This window comes from Diabrotica virgifera, chromosome 8 (genome assembly GCF_917563875.1).
Source record: "Diabrotica virgifera virgifera chromosome 8, PGI_DIABVI_V3a".
Classification (NCBI taxonomy): Eukaryota; Metazoa; Arthropoda; class Insecta; order Coleoptera; family Chrysomelidae; genus Diabrotica; species Diabrotica virgifera.
Genome location: NC_065450.1, coordinates 132,687,208 through 132,715,152, shown reverse-complemented (window position 1 = coordinate 132,715,152; position 27,945 = coordinate 132,687,208). Strand labels below are relative to the sequence as shown.

The following is a 27,945-nucleotide window of genomic DNA, read 5'->3' as shown; positions in this document are numbered from 1 at the left end:
TCAAGAAAACAAAACAATAACAAATTGAAGAGTATCAGATGCAGAATCCACCAATTTAATAAAAATTAAAATGGTAAATAGTAGTTTAAACCTGAGACCTTTCGCGTTGAAAGTTCTTACTGGTACATCCTTAATCTGCGACTTTTTCAATTAGTAAGACAGCAGACGACGAATATAGAAAACGAAAGGGAAACGATCACATTCCGCCTTCATTCAAACAAGCAAAACCATCATTTATTAAAACAATAGCAATTCAATTTAGTAAAATTACATAAATCGTCAATATAAATAAAATAATATTAATAATAATGTAGTTAAACAGAAAGAATAAATTGCAAAATTTAAATAAATTGCAAATTGCATAGTCTACCTAGTAATTAATAAGTTTAAAAGTTAAGCTGCTGCATATTTATGACAGCCAAATATAGATAAAAAAAAAATAATAAAAATACTACTTGTGCAAAGAGTACTGTAATTTCTTAGTTATTGATTAAGAAAATCTTCTACTGAATAATACGGTCTTTCAGATATGTAGGCTTTTGTCAGTTTACGGCATTTGGGGAAAGATGCTGCAGATTTAAGTTGTAGAGGGAATGGTTGTAAAGTTTTTTTGCTGAATATAATATATACATATTTCTATACTAACTCAGAGGACGGGGTCGGTAAATAAACGTCAAAGCTAGAATTCCTCGTGAAGTTGTCATGATTAGGTTTTGGTGGAAAGACATGTAGATGTTTACGAATTAAGCAAACAGTTTCTAAAATATACAAAGATGGAATGGTTAAAATTCCGTAATCTTTGAAGTAACTTCTGCAATGTGTTGTTCTTCTGCGGCCAGACATATATCTTATTGCTCTTTTTTGTAATTTGAAAATATCATCGAATTTGGCAGCTGTACCAGAACCCCAAAAAGGAAGACCATAACGAAGATGTGACTCGAACAAAGAAAAATATATTATTTTGGAAGATGCTAAATTGAGCTCATTCGAAACAGATTTTATAGCATAGCAAGCTGAAGATAGTTTCTTCCTTAACAATCGATATGGAGGGACCATTTAAGGTTGCTGTCTAAAAAAATACCATTAAATTTTACAGAATCAACGGTACTGATCTGACTGTTATTAAGAGGTAAGGGTTGAGGAGCTCCTTTATAAGATAATGCTACTGTTTTATCTACGTTAAACGAGAGTAAACTAGAGTCAGACCAGGTTTTTATTGTAAGTAGATCAGAAGTTATAGTAGCATAAAGAGTTGCATTATTTGAGTTGCTCCAAGTGATACTGGTATCATCAGCAAAAAGAAAGATTTTTACATCGATTTTTAAACTAGTGATGTCATTAACAAAGATAAGGAAAAGTAGAGGACCCAATACTGAACCTTGAGGTACCCACATACAATGTTTTTGAGACTAGAGTCTGTATCACTTGCTCTAACCAGTTGTTTCCTATCATCCAAGTAAGATTGGAACCAATTCAAAGAAATACCTCGAATTCCGTAGAAATTTAGTTCTTTTTATCAAAATGATGTGATTTACACAATCAAAAGCTTTGGCGTAGTCACAAAAAATGGTGGCAGTATGAAGATTATTGTTCAGTGCTTGATAAATCTCATGTAGTACAGAAAACATGGCTTCAGTGGTGCATTTATTATTTAAAAAGCAGAACTGATTTTGCGATAAAATGTTGTTTTCAACGAGAAAGGACATAAGTCGGGCTTTTATGAGTCTCTCAATAATTTTGGAGAGTACCGGTAGTAGTGCAATAGGTCTATAATTGCAGTAATTTGATATTTCACCACCTTTATGAAGAGGAATAATGATGGCTGTCTTTAGGCACTTTGGAAATTTACCTTTCTCAAAAGAATCATTAATTAGCGAGATGAGGACTTCCAACACATTTTCTTCCAACACATTTTTAGTGCTAGATGCCCTGGTCTAGATGGAATCCATTGATTCACACAAACGTTCTCTTATTTTTCAGATACCCATGAAATTAGTTAAAGCCACTTACCTCCGCTATCAAAATAACAATAATCGTATCGTTTGCTTCTTCTGGGGACAATCCGTCGATAAGATTTTGCAAGGTATCCATTAAATAGCTATATTTTTCCCTCTTGACAGTTGGTATCCCCAAAACCAACGAAACTCCCTCTCTGTTCTTTGACATAAGATAGGCTAGCTTTAAGCTATTGGGGTTATCCAGTAAATGTGGAAGAAAGTGAAAGGCTGAAGGAAACTTCACCGATACACCTATAACAATTAAACAAAAGTTTACACTTGTGCCATTAGGAACATTTGACATTTATTATTTAAAAACCAGAATACATTTTTTTTAATTATGTTTATAATAAATTGCTTAGCAATAAATTATCCATATTTGATCATTCTAGTTCAGATCTCTGAACAGTAAACATATCGAATACCTGCTCCGCATAGCAATTAGTGATAAGTTTTTAGTGTAATTACTTTTACGATTCAGGTTGTATATTTAGATTATAGTTTTAACGAACTATTTAAAGGTAAGAGATTTTAATATATTTATTTTCCAATGAGCGTTACATCTGATAGGGGTAAGAAACCCCCAGATGATATGATTATTGAGGAAAATGACATAGGTAAATATAATTTGGATAACAAATATTCAGAAAATGATATTGGTCCCTATTATGTTACTGTAGAACCAAAAGAAAAAACAAACCGTTTTCAGCGGTAAAAATGGGATTCTATCTTTTTAATAATAATACATTTAAAAATGACGTTTTAGATATTAAAAATGTAGGGAAGGGCAAAGTTAAAATTATTTTTAAAAGTTTTAATGTTGCTAATTCAATTATTGGTCATGAAATAATAAATTTAAATAAATTAATAGCGTACATTCCTCTTTTTTTCAACCACAAAAGAGCCATTATACGCCAAGTGGATACATTCTTTGACGAAAAATATCTATTAGAACACATTCAATGCGATAGGAAAGTTGTTGAAGTAAATGAATGAAGCGCAAAATTATTGATTCGGATAAAGAAGTACAGTTCGTTCCTAGGCAAATGATTGTAGTTAACTTTTTAGGAAACAGCCTACCGCAAACAGTAAAAATTAATTGGTTCGTTTTACGGTAGAGCCGTATATTTATCCGGTAGTTCAGTGCTTCAAATGCTTTAGATTTGGACACACGGCAAAGTATTGCAAGAGTACAAACTTTAAATGTAAGAGATGCAGCCAAGAGCATAGTGACGAGAATTTTCAGTGTAATAATGTAGAATTCTGCATTCATTGTAATAAAACTGGACATCAATATATTTCAAAAAATTGTCCAAAATATCAAACTCAACACAATATTAAAAAAATAATGTCAGAAAAAAATATAACCTTCAAAGAAGCAGAAACACTAGAAAAAAATCCAACTTATTCTAAAATAGTACTTAATAATAGATACGATTTATTGAACAATCAAGAAAATTTTCCTTCTCTTCAACATAATGAGGATAGTAATTCATCGGCTAAAAATTGCTAACTCACCCATAGAAGTTAAAAATGCACCTACTTTCACACCTAAAGCAATTACCCAACCATCTACTCCTAAAACCATTTTACCCAATCCTTATAGAGACGAATTTCAACAATATAAAGAAAAACTTTAACTAGGAATTTTAGAGAAAATACCCAAAATCTTTGAAAATATTTTCAAAAAATTTGAAATGACGGTAACAAATAAACAATTGTTTTATGAAACACAAAACGAAGTAAAATGCATATTAAACTCAATATCAATTAGTGATAGCGAAGACGATAACTATAGTTAAAATGTTACATATACTTCAATAGAATTGTAACTCAATTATTAAAAATAAAGCTAACTTACAATATTTCTTAGATTCTTCTAGCTTATCATTTGATATTATTATTTTAAATGAGACTTGGTTATCCAAGAAAAGAACTTTTTCTCTTAGTGGATTTAATTTTGTTCATGTGGATAGACAAGATGGTTACGGAGGGGTTGGTATACTTATTAAAGACAACTTATGTTTTTCGGAGTTAAACTTAATAAAAAATTATAACAGTGATATTGAATTTTGCGGAATAAAACTTAATACTTTCAAAATTTCCCTGGTTTGTATTTACAAACCTCCTAACGTAAAGGCTACTACAAATGATTGGTTATCAATATTTTCACAACTACATGGTGATGCATTGATATGTGGTGATTTCAATGCCCATCACACCAATTGGAGATCCGCACTAAACAGTACACAAGGGAACATGTTGTCAGATGCAATGGAAGAGACTAAATTAACTATATTAAATGATGGTAGGCCAACTAAACTAAGTCGTCCTAATGAAAGACCATCAGCTATAGACCTTACTCTTGCCTCCGGAAGCTCAATAAGCCAATGTGAATGGAACCCATTAGATGATGATTTCGGTACCTTACATTTTCCAATTGTTATTTCTGTAGGTAGAGACCAACATTCTCCTTCTCCTAACTTAACTAGGAAATGGATTGAATCTACTGCCGATTGGCAGCTTTTTCAAAACCTGGTAAATTAATATATAATAAGCAATAGGGGAGATAAAAAACAAAATAATAATTATAAATTACTTACAAATGCTATAAATATTGCAGCTTCCAATTCTATAAAATTTCCTACCTGCAAAGTAATTAATCACAACAAACCAATTTGGTGGGACGAAGAATGTACCCGAATGGTTTCAGAACGAAAATCGGCATTGATTGATTACAATCAATTGTCAAATTTTCATAACTACATCAACCTTAAACATGTTCAGGCCAAGACGAAAATATTGTTTAAGACAAAACAACAGGGCAGTTGGATAAAATTTGTTAATGGATTGAATAAAAATACACCAATATCGAAAATTTGGTCCTTTGCTAAAAAAATTTCAAATAAAAATTCTTTTTCAAAAAAACCACCTATTTCAGAATCCATTATCAATCAAATTTTCGATATAATGTCTTGCTCCAAACATTTTTAATAACTTTCATACAGATCAAAGAATATATGAAATTGGAAACCCGTTTGATATCATAGAATTGGAAGCTGCAATAAAAAATGGGCCGAGTACGGCCCCTGGAAAAGATTTCATTACGCACGAAATAATTAATAATTTATCGAGTGAAGCTAAAAATATCTTGTTGGAAATATATAATGATTGGTGGGTTAATGCAAATTATATTAAACAACTAAAAGAAATAACTATTTGTCTCATTTTAAAACCGAAAAAAGATAAGAATATGGCAACTTCTTATCGTCCTATATCCCTTATGTCTTGTCTAACAAAAACTTTTGAAAGAATGATAAAAACACGTGTTGAGTGGTTTATTTAACGGAATGCATTACTGCCGCAAAATCAATATGGTTTTCGTAGAGGTTGTAGTAGTTTAGATGGAGTTACCCATTTAGTTAATGATATTCAGATGACACTCTCAAAAAATAAATATTTAGTTAGTCTATTTCTTGATATAAAAGGTGCATATGACATTTTCAATTATTGCTCTATAACTCCGAAGATTTTAACTTTACAACAAAAATACCTAAATAAAAATTCACCGCAATTAAATTCTGCATAGAGATATGTTTTTCACGATTTGCTCCGACGAAAATTTTCCTCGGAAAGTAATTATTAATCAATAATTAAATAACTTAGTGACATCAAAGATTTCTTGGTATAGATTGTAATTCCAGAAGCCGGTGAAAATTAAACGAATATTTTAGTAACAATTCAATTGTTAATTAACAATTTACGATCGCAATAATAACCAAAATAATCATGATACATTGATCAAACTTATAAAGATTATAAAGATGAGATGCTTGTTTAATATTTTATCGACAAAATATAAATTTTTCCTTTTTTTTTGCATAATCTTTAAATTTTGAAAAAAAAATAGTTATAATACGTTGGTCTAATTAGTAAAGTACAAAGAAAGGTTATTTACCAGCAATTTTATTGCTTTAATCGAATTATAAGATCTTATATATTATTAATATAGGTACGCAAAGTCCACAGATAGTGTGCTACTTTTTTTATAAACAAAATGGCGCCGACAAATCGCATTTTTTCAATTATTGCTTTATAACTCCGAAGATTTTAACTTTACACCAAAAATACTCAAATAAAAATTCACCCCAATTTAATTCTACATAGAGGCATGTTTTTCCCGATTTGCTCCGATGAAAATTTTCCTCGGAAAATGTGGGTTTTCCCAACAAAATCTCGAATTTTCGAATAAATTTTTTGGGCCAGTAATTATTTATCAATAATTATATAGCTTGGTGAAATAAAAGCTTTCTTGGTATAGATTATAAATTCAGAAGCCGGTTAAAATGAAACGAATATTTTAGCAACAATTCAATTGTTAAGTAACAATTTACAGTCGCAATAACAACCAAAATAATCATGAGACATTGATCAAACTTAGAAAGATTATAAAGATTATAAAGGTGTGATGCCTATTTAATATTTTGTCGACAAAATATAAATTTTTCATTTTTTTTGCATAATCTTTAAATGTTTAAAAAAATTGGTGTAAACAAATTAACATTTCTTAGAAATTGTTTATTATATTCTAATTTTAAAAAATACTTAAAATGCGTAGTTCATAGGTCTTAAAAATGAATGCTTTAAAAAAATTTTCCAACCATTTGCAAAAAAGTTAGGAAACAGTAAAATAAATATACGATATCTCCATTGTTGTAATTTGTTTTAATTGTTTCAAAGCTTAAAAGTGAGTCTATGGTACAATCTAATTACTCACAAAGAATGTCAAAAATTAGTGCAATGGCTATATTTTAATCAAAGGTTAAAAATACTTTTTTTGTAATTTTTAGCGCGAAAGTAGGATTGATACAGAGCCGGAGATAAAATGTTCACTCGAAGCGACTGACACGCTTAAACTCGCGCGAGTTGTGTATGTGGGCGGGTAGCTACGGTACTGTATTATTCTACTTTCACGCGTGTAAATTACAAAAAAATATATTTATAATCTTTAATTAAAATATAACCATTAAGCTGATAATCGATATTGTTTTATAAATAATTAGCTTGTACTTTAAACTCACTTCTACGCTTTGAAAGAATTAAAAAAATTATTAACACCGTAGTAATAGTATGTTTACTTTGCTGTTTCATAACTTTTTTGCAAATGGTTGCAAAACAGTTTTAAAGCATTCATTTTCAAGATATTTGAAATGCGCATTTTAGCTATTTTTTAAAATTATAATACAATAAAAACTTTCTGAGAAACGTTAATTTGTTTATAACTATTTCTTTAAACATTTAAAGATTATGCAAAAAAATAAAAAATTTATACTTTGTCGACAAAATGTTAAATAGGCATCTCATCTTTATAAGATTTCAAAGTTTGATCAGTGCATCATAATTATTTTGGTTATTATTGCGACCGTAAATTATTAATTAACAATTGAATTGTTGCTAAAATATTCGTTTAATTTTCACCACCTTCTGGAACTTATAATCTAAACCAAGAAGGCTTTTAAGTCACCAAATTATTTAATTATTGGTAAATAATTACTTATCTAAAACTTTATTTGAAAATTAAAGATTTTGTTGGAAAACCCGCATTTTCCGAGGAAAATTTTCGTCGGAGCAGATCGGGAAAAACACGTCTCTATGTAGAATTTAATAGCGGTGAATTTTTATTTGAGTGTTTTTGTTGTAAAGTTAAAATCTTTGGAGTTCTAGAGCAATAATTGAAAAAACACGATTTTCTGGCGCCATTTTGTTTATAAAAAAAGTAGCACACTATCTGAGGACTTTGCATACCTATATTATTAATATATAGGATCTTATAATTCGATTTCAGCAATAAAATTGCTGGTAAATAACTTTTCCCAAAAATGGCATATTCTCCGATAATCAGCCCAGACTATAATTAGATAATGTGACATAATTTTAATTCTAGATCAGTTGGTCGAACGCAATTGCTAGAGATCAATCAGTCAAAATCAACTGCTCGAAAATGAATTGCTCTATATAAAAATTGATCGAAATACAAATTGCTCGAATAAAAAAGAAAATTATATGTCCAAATATTTATTCACAATAATGCAAAATTTGTAGGTATATAAAAGAGGTACATTTAATAGGACAAATTATGTGATATTCCACGTATATAATCACAGATATTAATTTGTGGTTCATAATAATTGTTTATTAAACGCAATAACCTATCAACACTATCTCTATATCTTCTATGACCATTTTGAGGTTGTTTGCCACTTATGTATACTCGTTCTCAGAGGCACCTTTCAGTGCATCACAGTTTTTCGATTTCTTTCTAACGCATTAAGTTGGAAGTGACAGAAAAAAGGTACGTCCGTGTTCACAGTTTGTTATAACATTTATTCTAATTGTTGATAGATGGCGCTATAATCGAACAAAAAATGATTTACGAATTATATATACGACTATAATCTGTACAATTTATAAGACTATACAAATCAAAGAAACTACCATTTTATAAATGCAATAAACACAATTGATTTGTTTTTATACCAAATTGCAAATTAAAGGGTTAAACTGCAATACCCTTTTCATATTTGGCTGATTATGATTCTGACAACTGTCAGATCATGTCAGATTATAATAAATGTTATAAATGTGTATTTTCACGGACTTACCTTTTTTGCGGTAACTTGTGACATACTGAAAAATGCCTCTGAGAAGGACCACACTGTTCAATTTTTAGTTCATTTAAACTTTGTTCTTGTTCTAGAGCGGAAATAAATTTCCACCGTTATTTTTCATATATTTCCAAAGCTCAAACATATTTAAGATTTATAATAAAGATGTTTTCAGCATAAATTAATATACGATTATATACGTAGAATATCATATAATTTGTCCTATTATACTATCTTTCTTATGTCTATATTTTGTACTATTGTGAATAAATATTTTAGATATACAATTTTCTTTTTTATTCGAGCAATTGACTTCGAGTAAATGTGGCCTTTCGACAGTTGCTTTTCTCTAGAATAATTGTATAAACTCTAAAAAACGTAGGTGTTCTACAAAATATTTTATAGAAAAATTTTTTGATTAATAGCCTTTGATTTTATGCTTCTGTATTTTGGTAAAATTTTAAAAGCATTAAAAAGAGTAAACTGACGGACGGACCTATTGAGACAGAGAGCGAAGTGTTCTTGCGCCAGTTTTTTGCGAAAAATTTGATTATTATAGCAGAGATACACGCTTTCGCCAAAATTTGGATTTTTATACCAGAGATGCGCCTCGACCAAAAGCATCCGCCAAAATTTTGATTATACCAGATATGCGCCTCCGCCAAAATTTTGATTATTATACCAGAGACATGGTCCTTCGGCAAAATTTTGGAATATTTTTTGTACATTAAAAATAGTAATCGCAAAGTTAAAAACTTCATATTTTCACGGATGTTAGTACAATTTTCGCTCGTTATTCTCGTGTGCTTAATGTCGTCTCTCGTGCTCTCGTGTTGTACTACGGCTTCGTTTTGTTATCTCGGAAACTAATTGAGCTAGAGAGACGATTTATATACCGTTAGATAGCGACAATAGCAAGGAGTCCAACTGCCAAATTTCATAAAAATCGGTAAAGTAGTTTCGGAGAAGTATGACAACAAACACTGCGAAAGAGAATTTTATATACATAGATATAAAATAGGTGAGTCTATAGGGTACATACATACATACAAACATTCATTTTTATTTATATAGATGTAAAATATTTAAATGGCTATTAAAAAATAACGGCTAAAGATGAAAAAGTGAAAATTTAGGATTGTATGTACATTTTGGTTCTACATCGTATAAAATTAAGAAAAAAGAGTTTGTTCAAAAAAATTTTAAAAAATTTTGGGGGGCAAGCCCCCTTTTCACTTAGGTAGATCGTACCACTTCAGAAACCATCCCGGGTTGATTCACAACAATTTTGATTAAGGTCATTTTACGATCAAATGCATAGTTTGTGAGTCTATAGGGTACATACATACATACAAACATTCATTTTTATTTATATAGATTAATGCACACACACACTCTAAATTATTTTCCGCCTGCTTATTTCGTATTAAAACAAACCATGGCAAATTTCCTGCTCACTTATCCAAATTAGGTATAACACAAAATGCATTATGTAGCTGTGGGTCTCGGAGAATTAAATCATATATTTTTTAATTGCAATAATTATAACTTAAATACAAAAATTCTAATACAATCACTTATTCAAAAGAATTATTTACCACCTTACCATATCCATAATGTTGTCTGTATACCCTATTCCACGAACATACGCCTGTTTTGGATTACTTTGACAACGAATATTTTACTGTGCAAAATAAGAAGAACGAAAGTAAATTGCAAATTACAATGTTGTTTATTGGAATAATTACTAGCGCCATTTACTTTCGTACTTCTTATGTTGCACCGTAAAATATTCGTTGTCGAAGTAATCCAAAACAGGCGTATGTTCGTGGAATGGCCCATACCACTGATATGAACATATTAAATCTGCTAGTTAGTTTTCTCAAAAGTAATAATATATCTTTATAAATGTTTATAATATGAATTTATTTTATTATCGTACATAATTATCTTGATAATTATGACATAAAAAAATCTGTGGCAAATGGACTTGCATCCAAGCCAAAAACAAGCACACACACACACATCCATATTTGATAAATATAGTCTAGGCGTCAGCTAGATCACCGTGGCCTTTTCAATTCTGATGGGTCCACTAAAGTTTTTTATGTATTTTTGTCTGCTCATTACGCAGGTGGATTTTGATCAGAGTGGTCAAAAAATTGTTAAAAAAAATTTAATTATTTATAAATTGTTTATAAGGCTCTAGCTCGTAAATTAAAATAGCTAAAAAAATTTTTAAATAGAATTTGTTCCTTAATAAAAAATAAAGTAAGTAGCGTTTACTAAACTTTAATCCAATAATTAAAACTCGAGATTGCAAAATGGTTGCAAAATAAGTATTTTTCGAAGATTTTTCAAGAATTTTGTTTTAAATTTCTTAGACCTTGCCAAATTATTTTTATTTGTATTAAAGTTATACCCTTTGAAGCTGTAATTTTCTTAACAAATTGTGAAATAATTGGTTTATAAGGGTTTTAAGCTTCGAGCAATAATCATATTTATACTTTAATTAATAGTAATGATAGAAGAACTCAAAAGAAATATGTTGAGCTTGGAAAAATGTTTGTAGGTTTATTTTTCACCAATACATCGATACTTAAATAGCGCGCCGAGGCGCAAGATCGGATCACAGCGAAAAGGTACTCGCGCGTACCGGTCGATTCTAATTTATATATACAAATTGTAATTAATATATAACGTATAATGTATAATTGATGTAAAAACAACTAGAGAATTGAAAAACGTCAACTTTTTTGACACAGGCGGACGTTTGAATCTTTATTAATTAAATGCTAAACAAGAATTTTAGTATTTATTTTATTATTCATCAAAATCATTAAACCCATACAAAATTAAAATGATTAAATAGGTATTTTCAATACCTTTCAAACAAGATATCACTTACTAGGTCCCATTTAAAATTATCGCTCAAAGTAGCTCTGTAACGTTATCTGACACTATTACGTCACCTGTTATGACTATTTGAGAAGCCTACATGTGCTTATTTCCTCCCAACAAATTTTACTATTAGGTATAAGTATAACCGTTGAACAGATACGAGGGGGAGGAGACTTTTGGTCAACACTGTATAAAGTAATACGATAATAATAAAATTCTTAGCCTTGTCACAGGCTGAGCGACCCCTTTTTTATTTAGTTCTTTCCCTATAAAAGGTAAGCATACACACAGTATGCTAATGGGCTTTTAATGCGACTAAACTATATTCCAGAGAAATAAGGATTTTCTCGGAATACTTAAAGATCCAGGTAGCTGACTACTTTTTTATTACTTTTTAGTTATTGTAGATCTATAGGAAGAAAGCCTACTTGTTTCCTGCCTAGAGTTCTTGTCTATTTTTTAATTATAGTCGGTTCGATAAACTCAGACACAACTGGCTAGTGATTTTAGTCAGTAATTTTGGCAAAATTGGCCAAAAACAAAAAAATTACCTACTAAAATCACTAGCCAGTTGTGTCTGAGTTTAGCGAACCGACTATATTAACAATTCGGTGCATCAGTACATTTTGATAGCATCAGTTTTCTACTTTCATTTGGCATTGCCTTACCTTCATTATTTTCTGTCTTATGTCATTGCAAAATAAAGGTCTCTGGGATAAACAAATAGAATAACTCTTAAACTAATTAATGGATCGGTCATAAATTATGAAGGTTTGTTAAGTACCCCAATACCCAACTTTGGGTGAAACACTAAAGTTCTAAGGTAGTTTAAATAAAAGGTATTAACAAATAACGGTGTTCACTTATTGTGCAGTTTGCGTAGCAACAAATTAACTTTTTAACTTTCAAAAATAGGCATTTTGAAGGGTTTTCAATGTTCTAAAAAATAAAAGTTACGTTAAAAGTTAAGTTAAAAATAAGTCTAAGAACGAGGATATGTGCCGAAAATTGGAAGGATTTGAGATGTGGCTATATCGTAGAATTCTTAAAATCCCTTGGACTGATCGGGTCACAAATGAGGAGGTTCTTAGAAGAGTGGGGAAGAATTGAGAAGTACTAACCACCATCAAATCTCGAAAGTTGGAATACTTTGGACACATTATGCGAAATGAATCCATATATGCCCTCCTACAAGCCATCCTGCAAGGAAAAATATTTGGAAGGCGAGGTCCAGGAAGAAGAAGAACATCCTGGTTAAAGAACCTCAGAAACTGGTTCAACACAACATATGTGCAGCTTTTCCGCGTTGCTGCAGATAAAGTGAAGATTGCCATGATTATCGCTAACATTCGTCACGGATAGACATATCAAGAAGAATAAGAGAAGTCTGGTAAGGAGAAGAAATACCGAAACACTGGCATAAAAGTCACATAATACCTATTCACAAGAACGGAGACAAACAAATATGTCGGAACTATAGAGGAATATCGTTAATTAATACAATATACAAGATTATATCCATAACACTGTTTAGAAGACTAACTCCATACGCAGAGGAAATAATAGGCAACTACCAAAGCGGATTCAGACCGGGAAAGTCGACCACAGACCAGATCTTCGTCCTTCGCCAAGTGTTGGAAAAAACTGTGAATTCGACCGCGATGTACACCAAATCTTCGTGGACTTCAAACAAGCGTACGATTCTGTTAGCAGAGAAGCATTGTGGGAGACTATGGTAGAAATGGGAGTACCTGGAAAGCTGGTACGATTAGCAAAGGTGAGCACGGAGAACGCTTCCGCACGAATCAGAATTGACAGCACCACGTCGGAGGAATTCCTCATTGACACCGGGCTTAGACAAGGAGATCCTCTCGCCCCCTGCTGTTTAACTTCGCACTGCAACATGCAGCAAGGAAAGCTCAGCCACAACTGACAAACGGATTTGTCGCCCAAGGATCAAAAATACTATTAGCTTTTGCAGATGACGTGGACACAATTGCACAATCCACCAGAGATGCAAAAGAAGTTTTCACCCTATTCGAAAACGGAGCCAAGGAAGTTGGTCTTAAGGTCAACGAGGACAAGACAAAGTACATGGTGGTTACGAAGAACCCAAGACCAAGGGTTAGACAAAAGGTAACAATTAATGAATACAATTTTGAAGTCGTCAAAGAATTTAAGTACCTGGGAGCGATCATAACATCTGAAAATAAATATGAAAAGCACGTGACAGCCAGGATCATTGCAGGAAACAGAGCATATTACTCATTAAGTACCCTACTTAAATCAAAAATACTCTCAAGACCAGCAAAAATAAGAGTATAGAAGACAATAATTCGTCCCACAATAACGTATGGAAGCGATACATTGACTCTGAATCAGCGGGTAACGACAAAATTACTGCTACTTGAAAGAAAGGTACTGCTGCCTATCTATAACAGGAGAATGGAGAAGAAGACACAATGATGAACTCCGGACAATATATGGAGATGAAAACATAGTACGCTACATTAAAGCAAACAGAATACGATGGGCGGGTCATGTGCTAAGATGAAGTGACGAAATACTTCTGAAAGCCACATTCTGGGAAAGGCGCGATGGAAAAAGGTCAGTTGGTCGCCCAAGAAAGAGATGGAAGGACGCAGTAGCCAGCGATCTACGCAAAATGGGAGCACAGCAATGGGAAATAGCTGCTCGGGACCGACAACAATGGAGGGAAATAGTAAACGCGGCCAAGACTCACATATAGTTGTAGAGCCAAATGATGATGATGATGATGTAATTTATTATCTCTTTTACCTTTATTTTGAACAGATCGAATTTTGTCTTTTGCAATAGTATCGAAAACCACCCACAAACAAATCAATGAGATTGTAAATTAAAAGTAAGAGCGTCTTTATTTTTTTCCTTATTTTGACTTTCTCTATCCTGAATTATGGAATTTTATCTATCCTATTGCAGTCTCTGCTAGCAACACAAGTAGAAACATAACAAGAAAGAAGGTACTCTAGGGTTCTGAAGAGAAAGATGATAATCAATAATTACTTTTAATGGGAAATACGCCAAATTTTACCAAAAAAATTATTTTATTAACGTTTCGAAGCCCAAATCGGGTTTCGTTGTCAAAATACAAAATACAATATACAGTAGTATTTTGTAGTTTGACAACGAAACCCGATTTGGGCTTCGAAACGTTAATTAAATCATTTTTTTGGTAATATTGTGGCTTATTTCCCATTAAAAGTAATTGATTATAAAAATGCCACAAGAAAATAGCTTCAGAACAACATTAAGAAAGATGATAATTTCGGGCACGATAGATTCGTGTAGCTTCCTCACTTCTTTTGGTAGATATCGTTTTAAAAGAATATCTTTTGGCATAACATCGGCACTAGAGGTGATGCAAAAATTAAACACCAACATCTTTGGTGACATATCAGTAGTAGATGTTTATTTTATGTTGATGAGCTCCTGTAGCTGAAGAAACCACTAGAGAGCCTGATGCAGTAATATAAAAGATTTTACTAAAAACAAGGGAACATAAGATTAAGTCTAATAGCTGTAAGCTGCAATACACAGTATCATGTAAAATATGCAGGTCGAATAATTTCTAAAACAGGAATTAAGGCAGATAATTTTTCAAGAGATTTTAGGAATGTAAATTATCTGAGTAAGTTTATACCTAGATTTTCAGAAGATTCACATCCATTACATCAGCTGCTTAAAAAACATAGAGTGGCATTGAAAAGGAGTTTAAAAAAAAGCGTTTAAGCTATTAAACAAAAATAGGTGTGCTCCCACACTTGGCGTTTTGGCCAAGAATATAATAAATATAATATAGTGGTGTAAACTGACAGTTCAAATATTGGGTTAGGGCTCTAATGGAAAAAGAGCTGTTTGCAATATGTGCAGCAGTGGATAAGTTTCATCGGTTTATTTATGGAGAGAAAGTAGTTGCGGAAACAAACCAAAAACTATTGAATGTACCTAATAGTAGGAAAATATATAAACAAAATTAGCATTGAATTGCAGAGAATTGTGCTTCAGCGAACGTACGGATGAGGGCGGTTTGCCAGCGGTTACGTTGCGTTGTAACTGATCACACCCTAACGCCGCCTTTCAGGTTTCCAAGGAAAACAGGAAAATCGCGACGTCGACGTTGGCAAACCGCCCACATATGGAGGAGCTGTTATATAAGATTTATACTTGGGAGTACGATGTATATAGCTGACTTTCTATCCAGAAACTGTTTAACAAATAAATGCTAATTATGAACCGACATTAACTGATATTGTTCATTTCATTGAAATTGATCTTATACTTGAACCTTTTACGATTGTCATTCGTAAAGAAGGTTCCCTATTCCTCTGAGAAAGAGTGCGATGTGCTAGGAGAAATCTGGCAACACTGCCTTAAACATCAACTCTCTCTCTCTCTTGTCCCACTATTTTCGCCACGCTACATAGCTCAGTATCGGCCTAGTAGCCTTCGAAAATGTAGGTCCTATTACCGCTAATGTGAAATTAATGCTGTGATACGTTTTTAATAGGGGAGTGCATATAGATTTTCACTTCGGAAAAAATCAAACAAGATAGAACTTACATGTTTAATAAACAACATATCAAAAAGTTCTACTCGAGAAGTGGGTGCTTCATTTTTTATTAAACAAATGAACTACGAAATTAGATGTTTATTTAAATAACTACGAAAATATAAATTTTAGAAAAAAAACTGACTTGACCATTAAAAAATTCAGAAAATTTTACAAAATAAAACCTATATAAAGAATTTTCTAAAATTAAATCTGTATCTTCTATAATATTTTATTTAAAACGCTAAAGTTACCCTTCTCACAAACATTGGCGCACTGTAAACTAACGTACAGCGAAGTGCACGGTTGAGTTATTTTAATGTAGTTCTTTAACTAATTGATCAAATGAAATTTTACAACTTGAACATGTAAGAAGAATAATTACGCTATCTTATGGTTATTATAGATTGAAATAAAATTTATGGGCATAAGTACGGTGTGGGCGGAAAATGAGCCTTACATGAATTTTGTTTAAACATGATTTAAAATTGTGTAACTAATACAATTTTTCTTATAAAACTCTTAATTTTGCACAACTTACCTTTCAAGCATCTTACTAAATGATGTTTTATTCAAAAAAAATCTCAAAAATTTAATTCAAATGATATGACGTCTCAAAAATGTAATTTGTGAAATCTTCGTAGTTTTATAGAATTACCACCACTTTAAGACGGTAGTAGGTACTAAAGTTTGAACAGATCTATTAGAGCTTTATAAGTTCTTTTTTAAAGCTTAGGATGTAATCTTTAAAATGCACTAAATTATTTTACTTTAGAATTGAAGTAAACTATTTCTTTTTAAGAAAATTAAGAAAGATAACAAAAATGTAATACAAAAACCGAAAATTACCAGCTAAAAAAATGTTAATACAAAGTGATCAAAACTTTTTCCTGTAAAACTCATCTAAAATACATTTAATAATAAGCTTCAACAATAATAAATGTTAGCAAAAAAATTTTTTTTAGCTCTTATACAGTATGTCTGCGTAACTTGGAACCTATTGATAACTTTTTTATTATCAGTTTTAAGAAAAAAAGTTATTGTTTATAAAATACTCTGAATTGTATATAATATAAGATGCAATCATCAAATATCAAATTTAATTAATGTTATACGAGGTATGTCAAAAAATATGAATTTCACTCAAGAGTAAAGTACCTTTACATTTCACAATATCGAAAATTGTTATTAAGAAAAGTTGTTTGGAATTAAAAAAAATTGTTTTAGTGTTCAATTACATCCTTTTAATTAAAATATAGTGAATATTAAAGGCACTTAACTTTTAAGAAAAATTCATATTTTTTACATACCCCGTATAAAATTAAAAAAGTTTGATATCTGATGGTTGTATCTTAGATTATAGACCAGAGAGAGCATTTTATGAAGAATAACTTTTTTTCGTAAAAGTGATAATAAAATAGTTATCATAATTGTAATAAAACGATAATAAGTATCCGTAATTTGAGAAAAAATTTAAATTTTTTATTCGATTAGAATGATGTAGTTGTATATTTAGACATAGTTTCTAATTTCAAACAACTTTTCATTATAGCATTTTTTGATATTCTGGAATATAAAGGTACTCTTTAACGAAATTCATATTTTTGACATAACTCGTATAAAATTCGATATCTGATGGTTGAGTTTTAGATTTTTGACTCTCCAGAGTATTTTATTAAAAATAACTTTTTATCGTGAAATTGGTAATAAAAAAGTTTTCCATGTGGTTCCTAGCTTCGCAGACACACTGTAATATAAGAGCTTATGTATAAGAATTTTCAAATTGCAATGCCATATTCGGATTCAGCATAATCAAAAACAAAATAGAAATATATTTGATCAAAGTAAAATTATGAATTTAACGATATTTTTAAAATTATTTATATAAAACAATTGTTATTGTTTAAACAAATAATAAACAATTAGCGGCCAATCTGCGAGTAGAACTTTTTTACTTTAACATGTATATAAACTAACAAAAAAAGTTCTAAAAAAATATAAGCTTGTTTGAATTTTTCCGAAATAATTCATATTTTCGTTCTAATTGCACTCCCCTATAAATGCAAAATGAATTTCACCTTTTGACTTAGTTTATTGGTAAAAGTGCATAATATGTTCGACATGTTTGGAAATGGTGTAGAGAATTCAGTAAAGACCGAACAGAAATTCATGGTGAATTTGAAGGCCTTCCGCTCCGACCTTCACTGAATTCTTTACAACATTTGCGAATATGTTGAACAAATATGCACTTTACCCATAAACTTCGATTAACTGACGAAAAGTATCAACAGGTGAAATCCATTTTGCATTTAAAAAACGTATGCCAGTATGAATTTTACATTAGCTGTAACAGCGACCGGGACATCCATCTTCGAAGGCTGCTAGAGAAGAGAGGGAGAGTTAATGTGTAAGGCAGTGTTGCCAGATATCTCCCAGTACGTCGCATTCTGTTTCAGCGTCGTAGGGATCCTTTTTTTAACGAATGACCCTCGGATTTACAGTACTTAAAAAATGTAGATTTTAAATTATGGACGGCCATACTAGTCCTGTCCCCAGTAGGGGTACAACGGCCTCATTAATTCAGATGGACTTACCCAAGTTTTCTTTATGTATTTTGACCCGTAGAACACGAATTTTTTGGGTAACAGTCGATCCGGATGTCGATAAGATTGTTATAAACAAAGAACTTGAGGAATCACATAACAGCGACTTTTCGCAAAACAAAACATGTTTTTGTATTTTTTGGGTCATTCTAAGCAAAAAATTATTTTACAAGTTTTTTGGTAGGATGCATAGTTTTCGGCATAAACGGGGTTGAACTTTCAAAAAATCGAAAAATTGCAATTTTTGAACCCGAATAACTTTTGATTGAAAAATAAAATAGCAATTCTGCTTACCGCATTTGAAAGTTCGAATAAAATTCTATCGGTTTTCATTATTTTCATTGCTAGAAATTAATTTTTTTATTGTTAAACAAAGCTATCAACACATAGTGATTGAATGATGTTTTCAATGCATTTCTAATTCGAAATTGAACGAGTAGGCGCGCATACAGAATTTCTACGTACATTACGTCCATTAAAACGCATGCATTGGGCTCGGGAAACACTATGTGTTTATACCTTTATTTAACAAATAAAAACTTATTTTTTAGCAATACAAACAATCAAAACCGATAGAATTTGACTTGAACTTTCAAATGCAGTAATCAGAATTGCTATTTTATTTTTTAATCAAAAGTTATTCCGGTTCAAAAATTGCACTTTTTCGATTTTTTGAAAGTTTAACCGCGTTTATCTCGAAAACTACGCGTCCTACGAAAAAACTTGTAGGACCATTTTTTGCTGAGAATCACCCAAAAAATACAAAAAAATATTTTGTTTTGCGAAAAATCGCTGCTATGTAATTCTTTAAGTTCTTTGTTTATAACAATCTTATCGACATCCGGATCAACTGTTACCCAAAAAATTCTACGGGTCAAAATACATAAAAAAAACTTGGGTAAGTCCATCTGAATTAAGGAGGCCGTTGTACCCCCCCTGGCGACAGGACTATACCCGTTGCTGAGTCAGATTTGTTAAGGTACTTCAATAAAATTTTTCTTCGAACTCTTCGACTACTTCGATTTCACTGTCTGGATCAATTCGCAATGTTTTGCTTCGCGTTAGTGATACAGTAAATCTTTATAGTACGTTCTTTAAAGGTAAAATATTGCAGAACTTCTAAATTTTATAGAACCGCTTGGATTGACATGAAATTTGGCATACGCGTACCTAACCAGTCAAAGAAAAAAAGTGATATTGTGCCGATGTGTGCTTTTGCCCTAGGGGTGAGTTGGACCCCCTTTTGGGGGGTGAAAAATATATGTACAAAATAAGTCCGGAAATGGATAAAATGACTAATTCCAAGCAAATTTTGTTCTATTAGGTTTTTTCACCAAGTTAATAGTTTTCGAGTTATTTGCGAGTGAATATGTTAATTTTTCTACAAAATAACCACTAAGACGGTTCTTCGCAAATAAAAAAGTATTTGGTCGAAAAAAAATCTTATCAAAAATATATCACGTAAAAAAGTGAAAAACATGGTGTATATATTAGGTCACTATACCTAGTAGAAGCAGAGTTATAGCTAATGAAAAATAGGTTCACATTCGTCAAATTCCAAATCAAATATTTTAACGTGCCATAACCAAAAAAACGGAGCACTTTTTTGAGGAAAACTCATTTTAACTTTTTTAAAGTGTTTAAAAAATGCTTATTTTTGTTTTTTAAAAAAAATTTTTAGCATCAAAAGTAAACAAGTTACGCTCAAAATAAAGTTGTTCCCTTTTTTTGGTAAGCAATCGGGAAAATCACCCCCTTATTAGCATTTCAAATGAACTGAATTGTTACCACTTCAAAGTTTTTCAAAGTCCTCATTTTTGAAAGAGCTGTAGTTAAAAGGGCTTGAACGAGTCACTTACCACGAGTGTATGCAAATTTAGAAACACCGAATCTTAACCAATTTTTATCTTACAGAAAAACAAAAATATACAAAGTATTCAGAAATTAAAGCCGACTTTTTTTATTGTTTAAGATTTTTGGCATCTCTAACAATTTTTAAGTTATATGTCAGGGGTGATCTTCCTGATTCTTTTTTGCCAAAACAAAAGGGACCAACTTTATTTTGAGCGTAACTTGCTTACATTTGATGCTAGAATTTTTGTTATAAAAACAGAAATAAATCTCTTTTTAAACACTTAAAAGTTGTAATGTGTATTCCCCAAGAATGCTTCATTATTTGGATATTTCACGTTCAATTCTATTTGGAATATTTTGAATATGAACCCATTATTCATTAGCTAAAACTCGGCTTTTGCTCGGTATAGAGACCTAATATATACACCGTTTTTTTTTTTCAGTTTTTTATAGGCTATAGTTTTGTCAAGAATAGTTTTTCGACAAAATGCTTACGTTTTGAGTTATTTGCGAAAAAGCGTCTAAAAACGTGGTTATTTTGATAAAAAATGAACATATTCGCTTGCAAATAACTCGAAAAGTATAAATTTGGTGAAAATCTCTATAGAACAAAAGTTGCTTAAAATTAGTCAGTTTATCCATTTCGGGACTTACCTTGGACATATATTTTTTCACATCGGCACCATATCACTTTTTTCTTTGACATGTTAGCCATACGTACTCCAAATTTCAGGTCAATCAAGCGGTTCTTTAAAATTTACAGCAAAAACCGTGAAAGAAGGTACTATTACCGGAAAGTTTACCGGAGAGACCGCAGACGTTCGGATACAATTAGCGTCTCTTTGTAAAGACAATGAATTCGGCTTTACTAAGTAACAAGACATTTATTCAACACACTACACAATACATCTGATTGCGAAATTAACCGTAACATGTTAATGGCCTTAGTTGTCGAGGCAGTTAAGCTAAATTAAAAAAAGTATATCAAATTAAAACATAAACAAAAAATAATTATGTCCTAAAATTAGATATACACTAGACGATAAAATTATATTATCGCCACACTTGAGAAAAAAAAATCGACTCAAAAGTAACAGTAGGGGAGGAAAGTATGAGGGAATGTGCAGTCACTTGAGCGCTTTGGGGACCTATTGGGTTATGAAGAGTAGGTTCTAAAATCAAAAAAAGTTAAGTAAAGTTTTCCATTTTAGTGGGGACTTTCCATTTTTAATTTAATTTTCCATTTCAAACAATCGTTTTTTCCGATTATAGCGTCATCTGTCCATAATTCGAAATAATGTTTCAAATAAAAGTTACTTATTTTTATGTAAGGAATCTGAATCTACAATAAAAAATGGGGGCTCCTATTTAAAATTTTAAAGAAAGTAACCCCCCACCCTACATCCGTGGGGGGTCGTGTTTGGTGCCATTTCGTGAAATATCGCGGGATTCGTATTTAAAATTTTAAATTTACCCCCCACCCGTCTCCGTGGGCAGTCGTGTTTGATATCATTCGATAGATTTTTGACAAATATGGAGCACGTATTTTTTAGCTTGTAGATATATCGTTCATTTCGCGAAATATTCGCTTTTTTCTTGTGGAACTTTGTGACTCACCCATTTCCTTACGCCTTGCCCAAATCGTCAGATTTTTGAAATATACACTGTTTTGCATGTACTTAACTTATCTGACGATTTCGAGTTTTTCTAAGGATAGATTTTTTTTCGGCCACCCCTTAACGAACCCCCCTGTGTTTAGAGCTGATATATGGTAGATGTACATCTACAGGGTACCAGGGTTCTCCCCATATGATAATCTGACGCGCTCGAGTTACTGCAAAAATCCCCGCTTGGGCTCCCCTACCATAAAATAAGTTACATTTTTTGATTCCGCTGTTTGGCAAGTGTCTATCCACACACAATGTAAGTTTGCAAGTAAAATATGGTGAACAGAATGAATTTTTATTGTCATGACACAAACATTCATAAAATTAGTAACTAAAGAACATAAGAAAGGGAGCTGAATATTGTATGTGAGAATATATGTTATGAATGAAAGTCGTTATGTTATGAATATAAACGTAAATTATCATAAAAAATCTGAGCATATCAAAATTAATATTGAGTATTTTCTTCTCTGCGTTGTATTAAACTTTCCATGCTACCTTAATAAGTTTCTTGCTGATTCCTGAAGAATCGCTTCACACTCTTCATCTAATGAAGTTTCTAGCTCCGCCACTGTCACTGGTGTTGGATTACGGACCCAAACTCTGTGTTTGAGCTTATTCCATATGTGCTCGATGGTATTCATATCCGGAATTAATGAAGGTCAGTCCATTGTTGTTATATTGGTGTTGGCCAGGTAGTATTTCGTAATACGCGATGTGTGCCATCGGGAGTTATCATGCTTTACAATGAAGCCATCGCGATCGCCCATGTAGCCGGTGTATGGAACAACATTATCTGGGAGAATATTAGTAATGTAAAGATCCGCTGTCAAAACCCCTCACCGACCATCACCTAGTACTAACAGAAGCTCTGTTTTCTCGTTCTCCGCGCCTCTGATAGACGTGTTGCCTTTTGTCATTGCTTTACAAGCACATTCGACTCTCATCAGAGAATAAAACTCTGTATCATTGCCCAAGGTCCCAATTGATGTGTTCTCGGGAAAACTGAAGTCGGGCTTGTTTCTATTGTGCGTTCAAGTTGGGCCATGTGTTAGCTCGTTTGGGAGTCGAAGTGAGAGCCTTAAGCCTTCTTCTAACTATCCACTGAGTGACGGTGACACCTCGAACATTCCTCAGGGATTATTGAAGCTCAACTCCTGTCCGATTCCGCAACACACTCAGGACAATAAATCGATCATCCCTCTCTGTCGTAACACGTTGCCGACCCGAATCTGGTGGTCGACTGTAGCTACCGGTCTCCCGGTAAACCCTTGAGACCGCTGTCTTCGTCATAAGGAAGTGACGGCCGACAATCCTTTGACTACATTCCTCTCGTAATTATGCTATTACCTGGACCGCCTTCACTGGTGAAGTATCAATTTTGTAAAATATTCATTTACTGCACTTTGAAGTGTACGTACAGGTCAACGTTTGAAAAGCGACTGAGACGACGACCGGCAAATCCATAGAGGCCTAAATTGCGTAGAACACGCCCGTTACAATGCTGGCTGCATTACCTATGCCATACAGAAGAAGACAAATTTTACAACACGTGTAATAGTTATTTTCCTAACAAGTGCAGAAAGTCATTCTTTTCCGTACGCGACTGCAGTTTGTCGAACTACGCGAAGCAGGAGTTCGGAAAGCAGTCGAGTACGGAAAAGAGACTTTCTGCAAGAGTTAGGAACAATATTTTTTCTAAGAGTCTTTAAAAAATTACCAAATCTTAATCAATTAATTTAATTAATATGAAAATACAAACACCAATTAATTCCATGACAAGGTTGTCAAAACCAAACTTTCAATATAATTAGTTAGCAAATTTAAAACGATTGTTATTGTCTACCGATTTGACTTTCGAATATTATGTCAAAATAATTTTATTTCATCGAATTGTCGCGTTAATTTTATTAAAACAGGAACGCAATAATATATATTTGAAATAAATTAGTAAATAATATCTAAATATTAGTTTATTGCATGTATTATAATTACTTTAAGGCCATATTAACATAGGTATCTAAATTAACACGCGTGTGTACAAGTAAAAACCGCGTGCTGAAAAGTAACACGCGTGCGGAAAAGTGAAACTTTCTAAACTAAAATGCGTGCGCGAAAGTAGACATTTTTGCACGCTCGTCGAAAAATAAATTTTCCAAATTTTTGCATAAGCTGTTTTAATTCAAAGAACACAACATGAAATTACTAAGCATAAACTACAACTTATCGATTTTGAGTCGATTTTTTTGCTCTCAAGTATTATGAGATAAAAATAATGTTTCGAAAAATTTTCTTTAATATTTTCTTTCGGTATCTCGAACAGGAAGAAAACTATCAGACACTTTAATGAGTCAAATAGTCGTCTTAGTTACAATAGAATTCCACGAAACAAAAGGAAAAATATAGAGGATCTAAGACAAAAGTTTTATATTTGAAAACAAAAGATGTCATTACTTCAAAGCAGAAACTTGCAAGTTTTAATTAAAACACTCCAGTGTGGAGTCAAATGAGAATAAATATTTTATTTCTATGCAGCAGATAGAAAAAAGAATAATGTCTAACGATCGTCTTCTGTATATTAAAAGTTATTTCTTTTATTCTAAAGAAAGAATAATAACTAAAATATCTATAATAAACAAAACTTAGCAGTAGTGTTACGTTTTAATATCTCTAGTAGGGGAGAGTGCAATTAGAACGAAAACATGCATTGTTTCGGAAAAATTCAAACAAGCTTATATTTTTTTAAAACTTTTTTTGTTAGTTTATATACATGTTAAGAGGAAGCAATAGCGATCAACCGGTAGCGAAAACGCGTTCCAAGATTGCGGCTGTAATTTTGAATATTTTTTCGAGATATTTGGTACACGTATTCGTAATTTAATAAAGAATGGCGGTACAGAGCCCAATTTTAAAAATATATTAATATGTGGAAATTACTCTGTAATTAAATACAATATTAAAAAAATACACTTTCTTCAAATAAACTTTTTATCCGATGCCTAGATTTTGTGTCATTTTGGAACTACTAAATTTTTTTATTTCATTAGTAGTTCCAAAATGACACAAAATCTAGGCATCGGATAAAAAATCTATTTGAAGAAAGTGTATTTTTTTGTTCTTCTTAATGGCGGTACAGGCTCGTTTTTTAATACATACATACATACATAATCGGTTGCCTCTTTTACCATTAGGTGTCGAGGATTCCTTCTTTATATAATACTCTCTGCAAATTTACGCCACTTCTTCCTATCTGCTGCTAAAAATTTTGCTTCTTGCCACAATATTCCTCTTTTCTTGAGTATTTCGTTTACACTAGTGTTCCAGCTTTTCCTTGGTCTGCCCCTCGTGCTTTTACCCACTGCTTTGGCCTCCCATGTCATTTTCACTTGTCTCTCACCACTCATTCTTATCATGTGTCCAGCCCATTTTAACTTCTTTTCTTCAACTTTTTCGTTGAGCGATTTTACCTGTAATTCATGTCTTATATCTTCGTTTCTCTTTTTGTCTAATCTTCTTGCTCCCACCACTTTTCTTGGGTATCTCATTTCTGTAGCTTGTAATCTTTTTCTTTGTCTGTCATTAAGTACCCAGTTTTCTGCCCCATATATTGTAATTGGCATATATACAGTTTTATATACTGTCATTTTGGTTTTCCTCGATATTTCTTTTTTGTTTAGGAAATTTTTATACAGTGAATAATAAGTTCTCGTTGCCAATTTTATTCTGTTTCCAATTTCATCTTCTTGTATACCTTTGTTGTTTAACATTATTCCCAAATACTTAAAGAGGTCTACTTGCTCGATTTTTTGCCCTTCGATTTCAATATTTACAGTTGCTTCTTTGTTGGCTATTGTCATTACTTTAGTTTTCTCCATATTTATTATTAAGTTGTAGTTTTTTAGTTCTTCAACCCAGATTTTAATGTTATCTGCGAGAGCCCTTTCAGTTCTTGCAACTAATACAATGTCATCAGCAAATGCACAGGCTTCAATTTTTATTTGTTGCAAATTTCTATACCCTATAGCGCATTTTTTAGTTTTTTTCCAACACTTTTTAATAAATTTATCCATAACGGAAATAAATAACAGTGGGCTCAACACTCCACCTTGTCTAACCCCGTCGTTATTAGAAAATTCGCCGGAGATTAAGTTACTTGTCCTGATCTGGTTTTTTTTGTTGACATAAAAACTCTTTATTACACTTACAGTTCTTCATCTACTTCCTTGTTTATCAGGCTTTGCCATATTCGTTCTCTATTGACCATGTCAAACGCCTTTTTCATATCTAAAAACGCCAGGTACAGTGTATCGTTTTTTAACAGTGTTTTTTCAGTAATTTGCTATAGTGTGAATATATGATCTTGTACGCTGTGTGATGGTCTAAATCCACTTTGTATATCCGCCAGTCGAGGCTCAACTATTTCTCGTAGTTTCTTTTCTAGGATAATTTCGTAGATTTTCAACGCTGAGCAGAGAAGTGATATACCCCTATAATTACTGCACTCTTTCGTGTCTCCCTTTTTGTGTATAGGCAGTATTATTGAAATGTTCCAATCCTCTGGGATTTTTTTGTTTGTCCACGCTAAATTTAGTAGGTCATGTAAGTCTTGTTTACCCTGTTGTCCAAGATATTTCAATAATTCAGCATCTATTTCGTCGATCCCTGCTGCTTTACCAACTTTCAGTTTTTCTAGTGCATCTTCAACTTCTTCCATCTTTATTTTAGTTTCATAAACGTCTTCTTGCCCTCTTTCAGGTGTTTCATCTGTTATCTGTGTGCGATTCTCTGCTGTTGTATTTTCATTGTTTAAAAGTTCCTTGAAATATTCTCTCGTTCGTTTCTCTATTCGTTTTTTTAATATTGTATTTAATTACAGAGTAATTTCCACATATTAATATATTTTTCAAATTGAGCTCTGTACCGCCATTCTTTATTATATTACGAATACGTGTGAAAAATATCTCGAAAAAATATTCAATATTCAAAATTACAGCCGCAATCTTGGAACGCGTTTTCGCTACCGGTTGATCGGTACTGTTTCCTCTTAACATGTATATAAACTAACAAAAAAAGTTTAAAAAAAATATAAGCTTGTCGCAAAGCGAAATGAATTTCGACTCGATTCGAGTTCTCTGCTTAACCCAGGTATAACCATACCAACAGGCACCGCTAGGAAAACATTCCACTTTGCGGTTCAGAGACCCATATGAAACGAGTCCGTGTACTCTATACAGAGTATGGCATTAGTAAAATAATAAAATAAGAAAATCTACGGTTTCGTTTAGATTAAAATCTATCCCCCGATAGTACTATTTCTAGGTCTACCTGTTTTCAAGGAGAGATTTTAATTAAAACGGAACCGTAGATTTGCTTATTTTATCATTTTACTAATGCCATACTCTGTATAGAGTACACAGACTCGTTTCATATGGGTCTCTGAACCGCAAAGTGGAATGTTTTCCTAGCGGTGCCTGTTGGTATGGTTATACCTGGGTTAAGCAGAGAACTCGAATCGAGTCGAAATTATTTTCGCTTATTCCCCGTTAGAGGGCGTTATATCCATACTGCGATATAAATTGTTTTAATCTATATCGAGAATCTACGGCCGTGATGGTAAAAATCTGTCTTCTTCAGATCCTCCTTGAAAACAGGTAGACCTAGAAATAG

General features: G+C 32.1%; 1 protein-coding gene across 1 annotated transcript in view; it reads right to left on the bottom strand.

Annotated features, from left to right (window-relative positions):
• The window catches only part of LOC126889477 (alpha-1,3-mannosyl-glycoprotein 4-beta-N-acetylglucosaminyltransferase B), a 359,292-nt gene that overhangs the window by 223,670 nt on the left and 107,677 nt on the right, over positions 1–27,945 (bottom strand). The window contains exon 3 of the mRNA XM_050657800.1: positions 2,011–2,249. Within this exon, the coding sequence (XP_050513757.1) occupies positions 2,011–2,249 (239 nt within the window). The remainder of the gene's footprint in view (positions 1–2,010; positions 2,250–27,945) is intronic.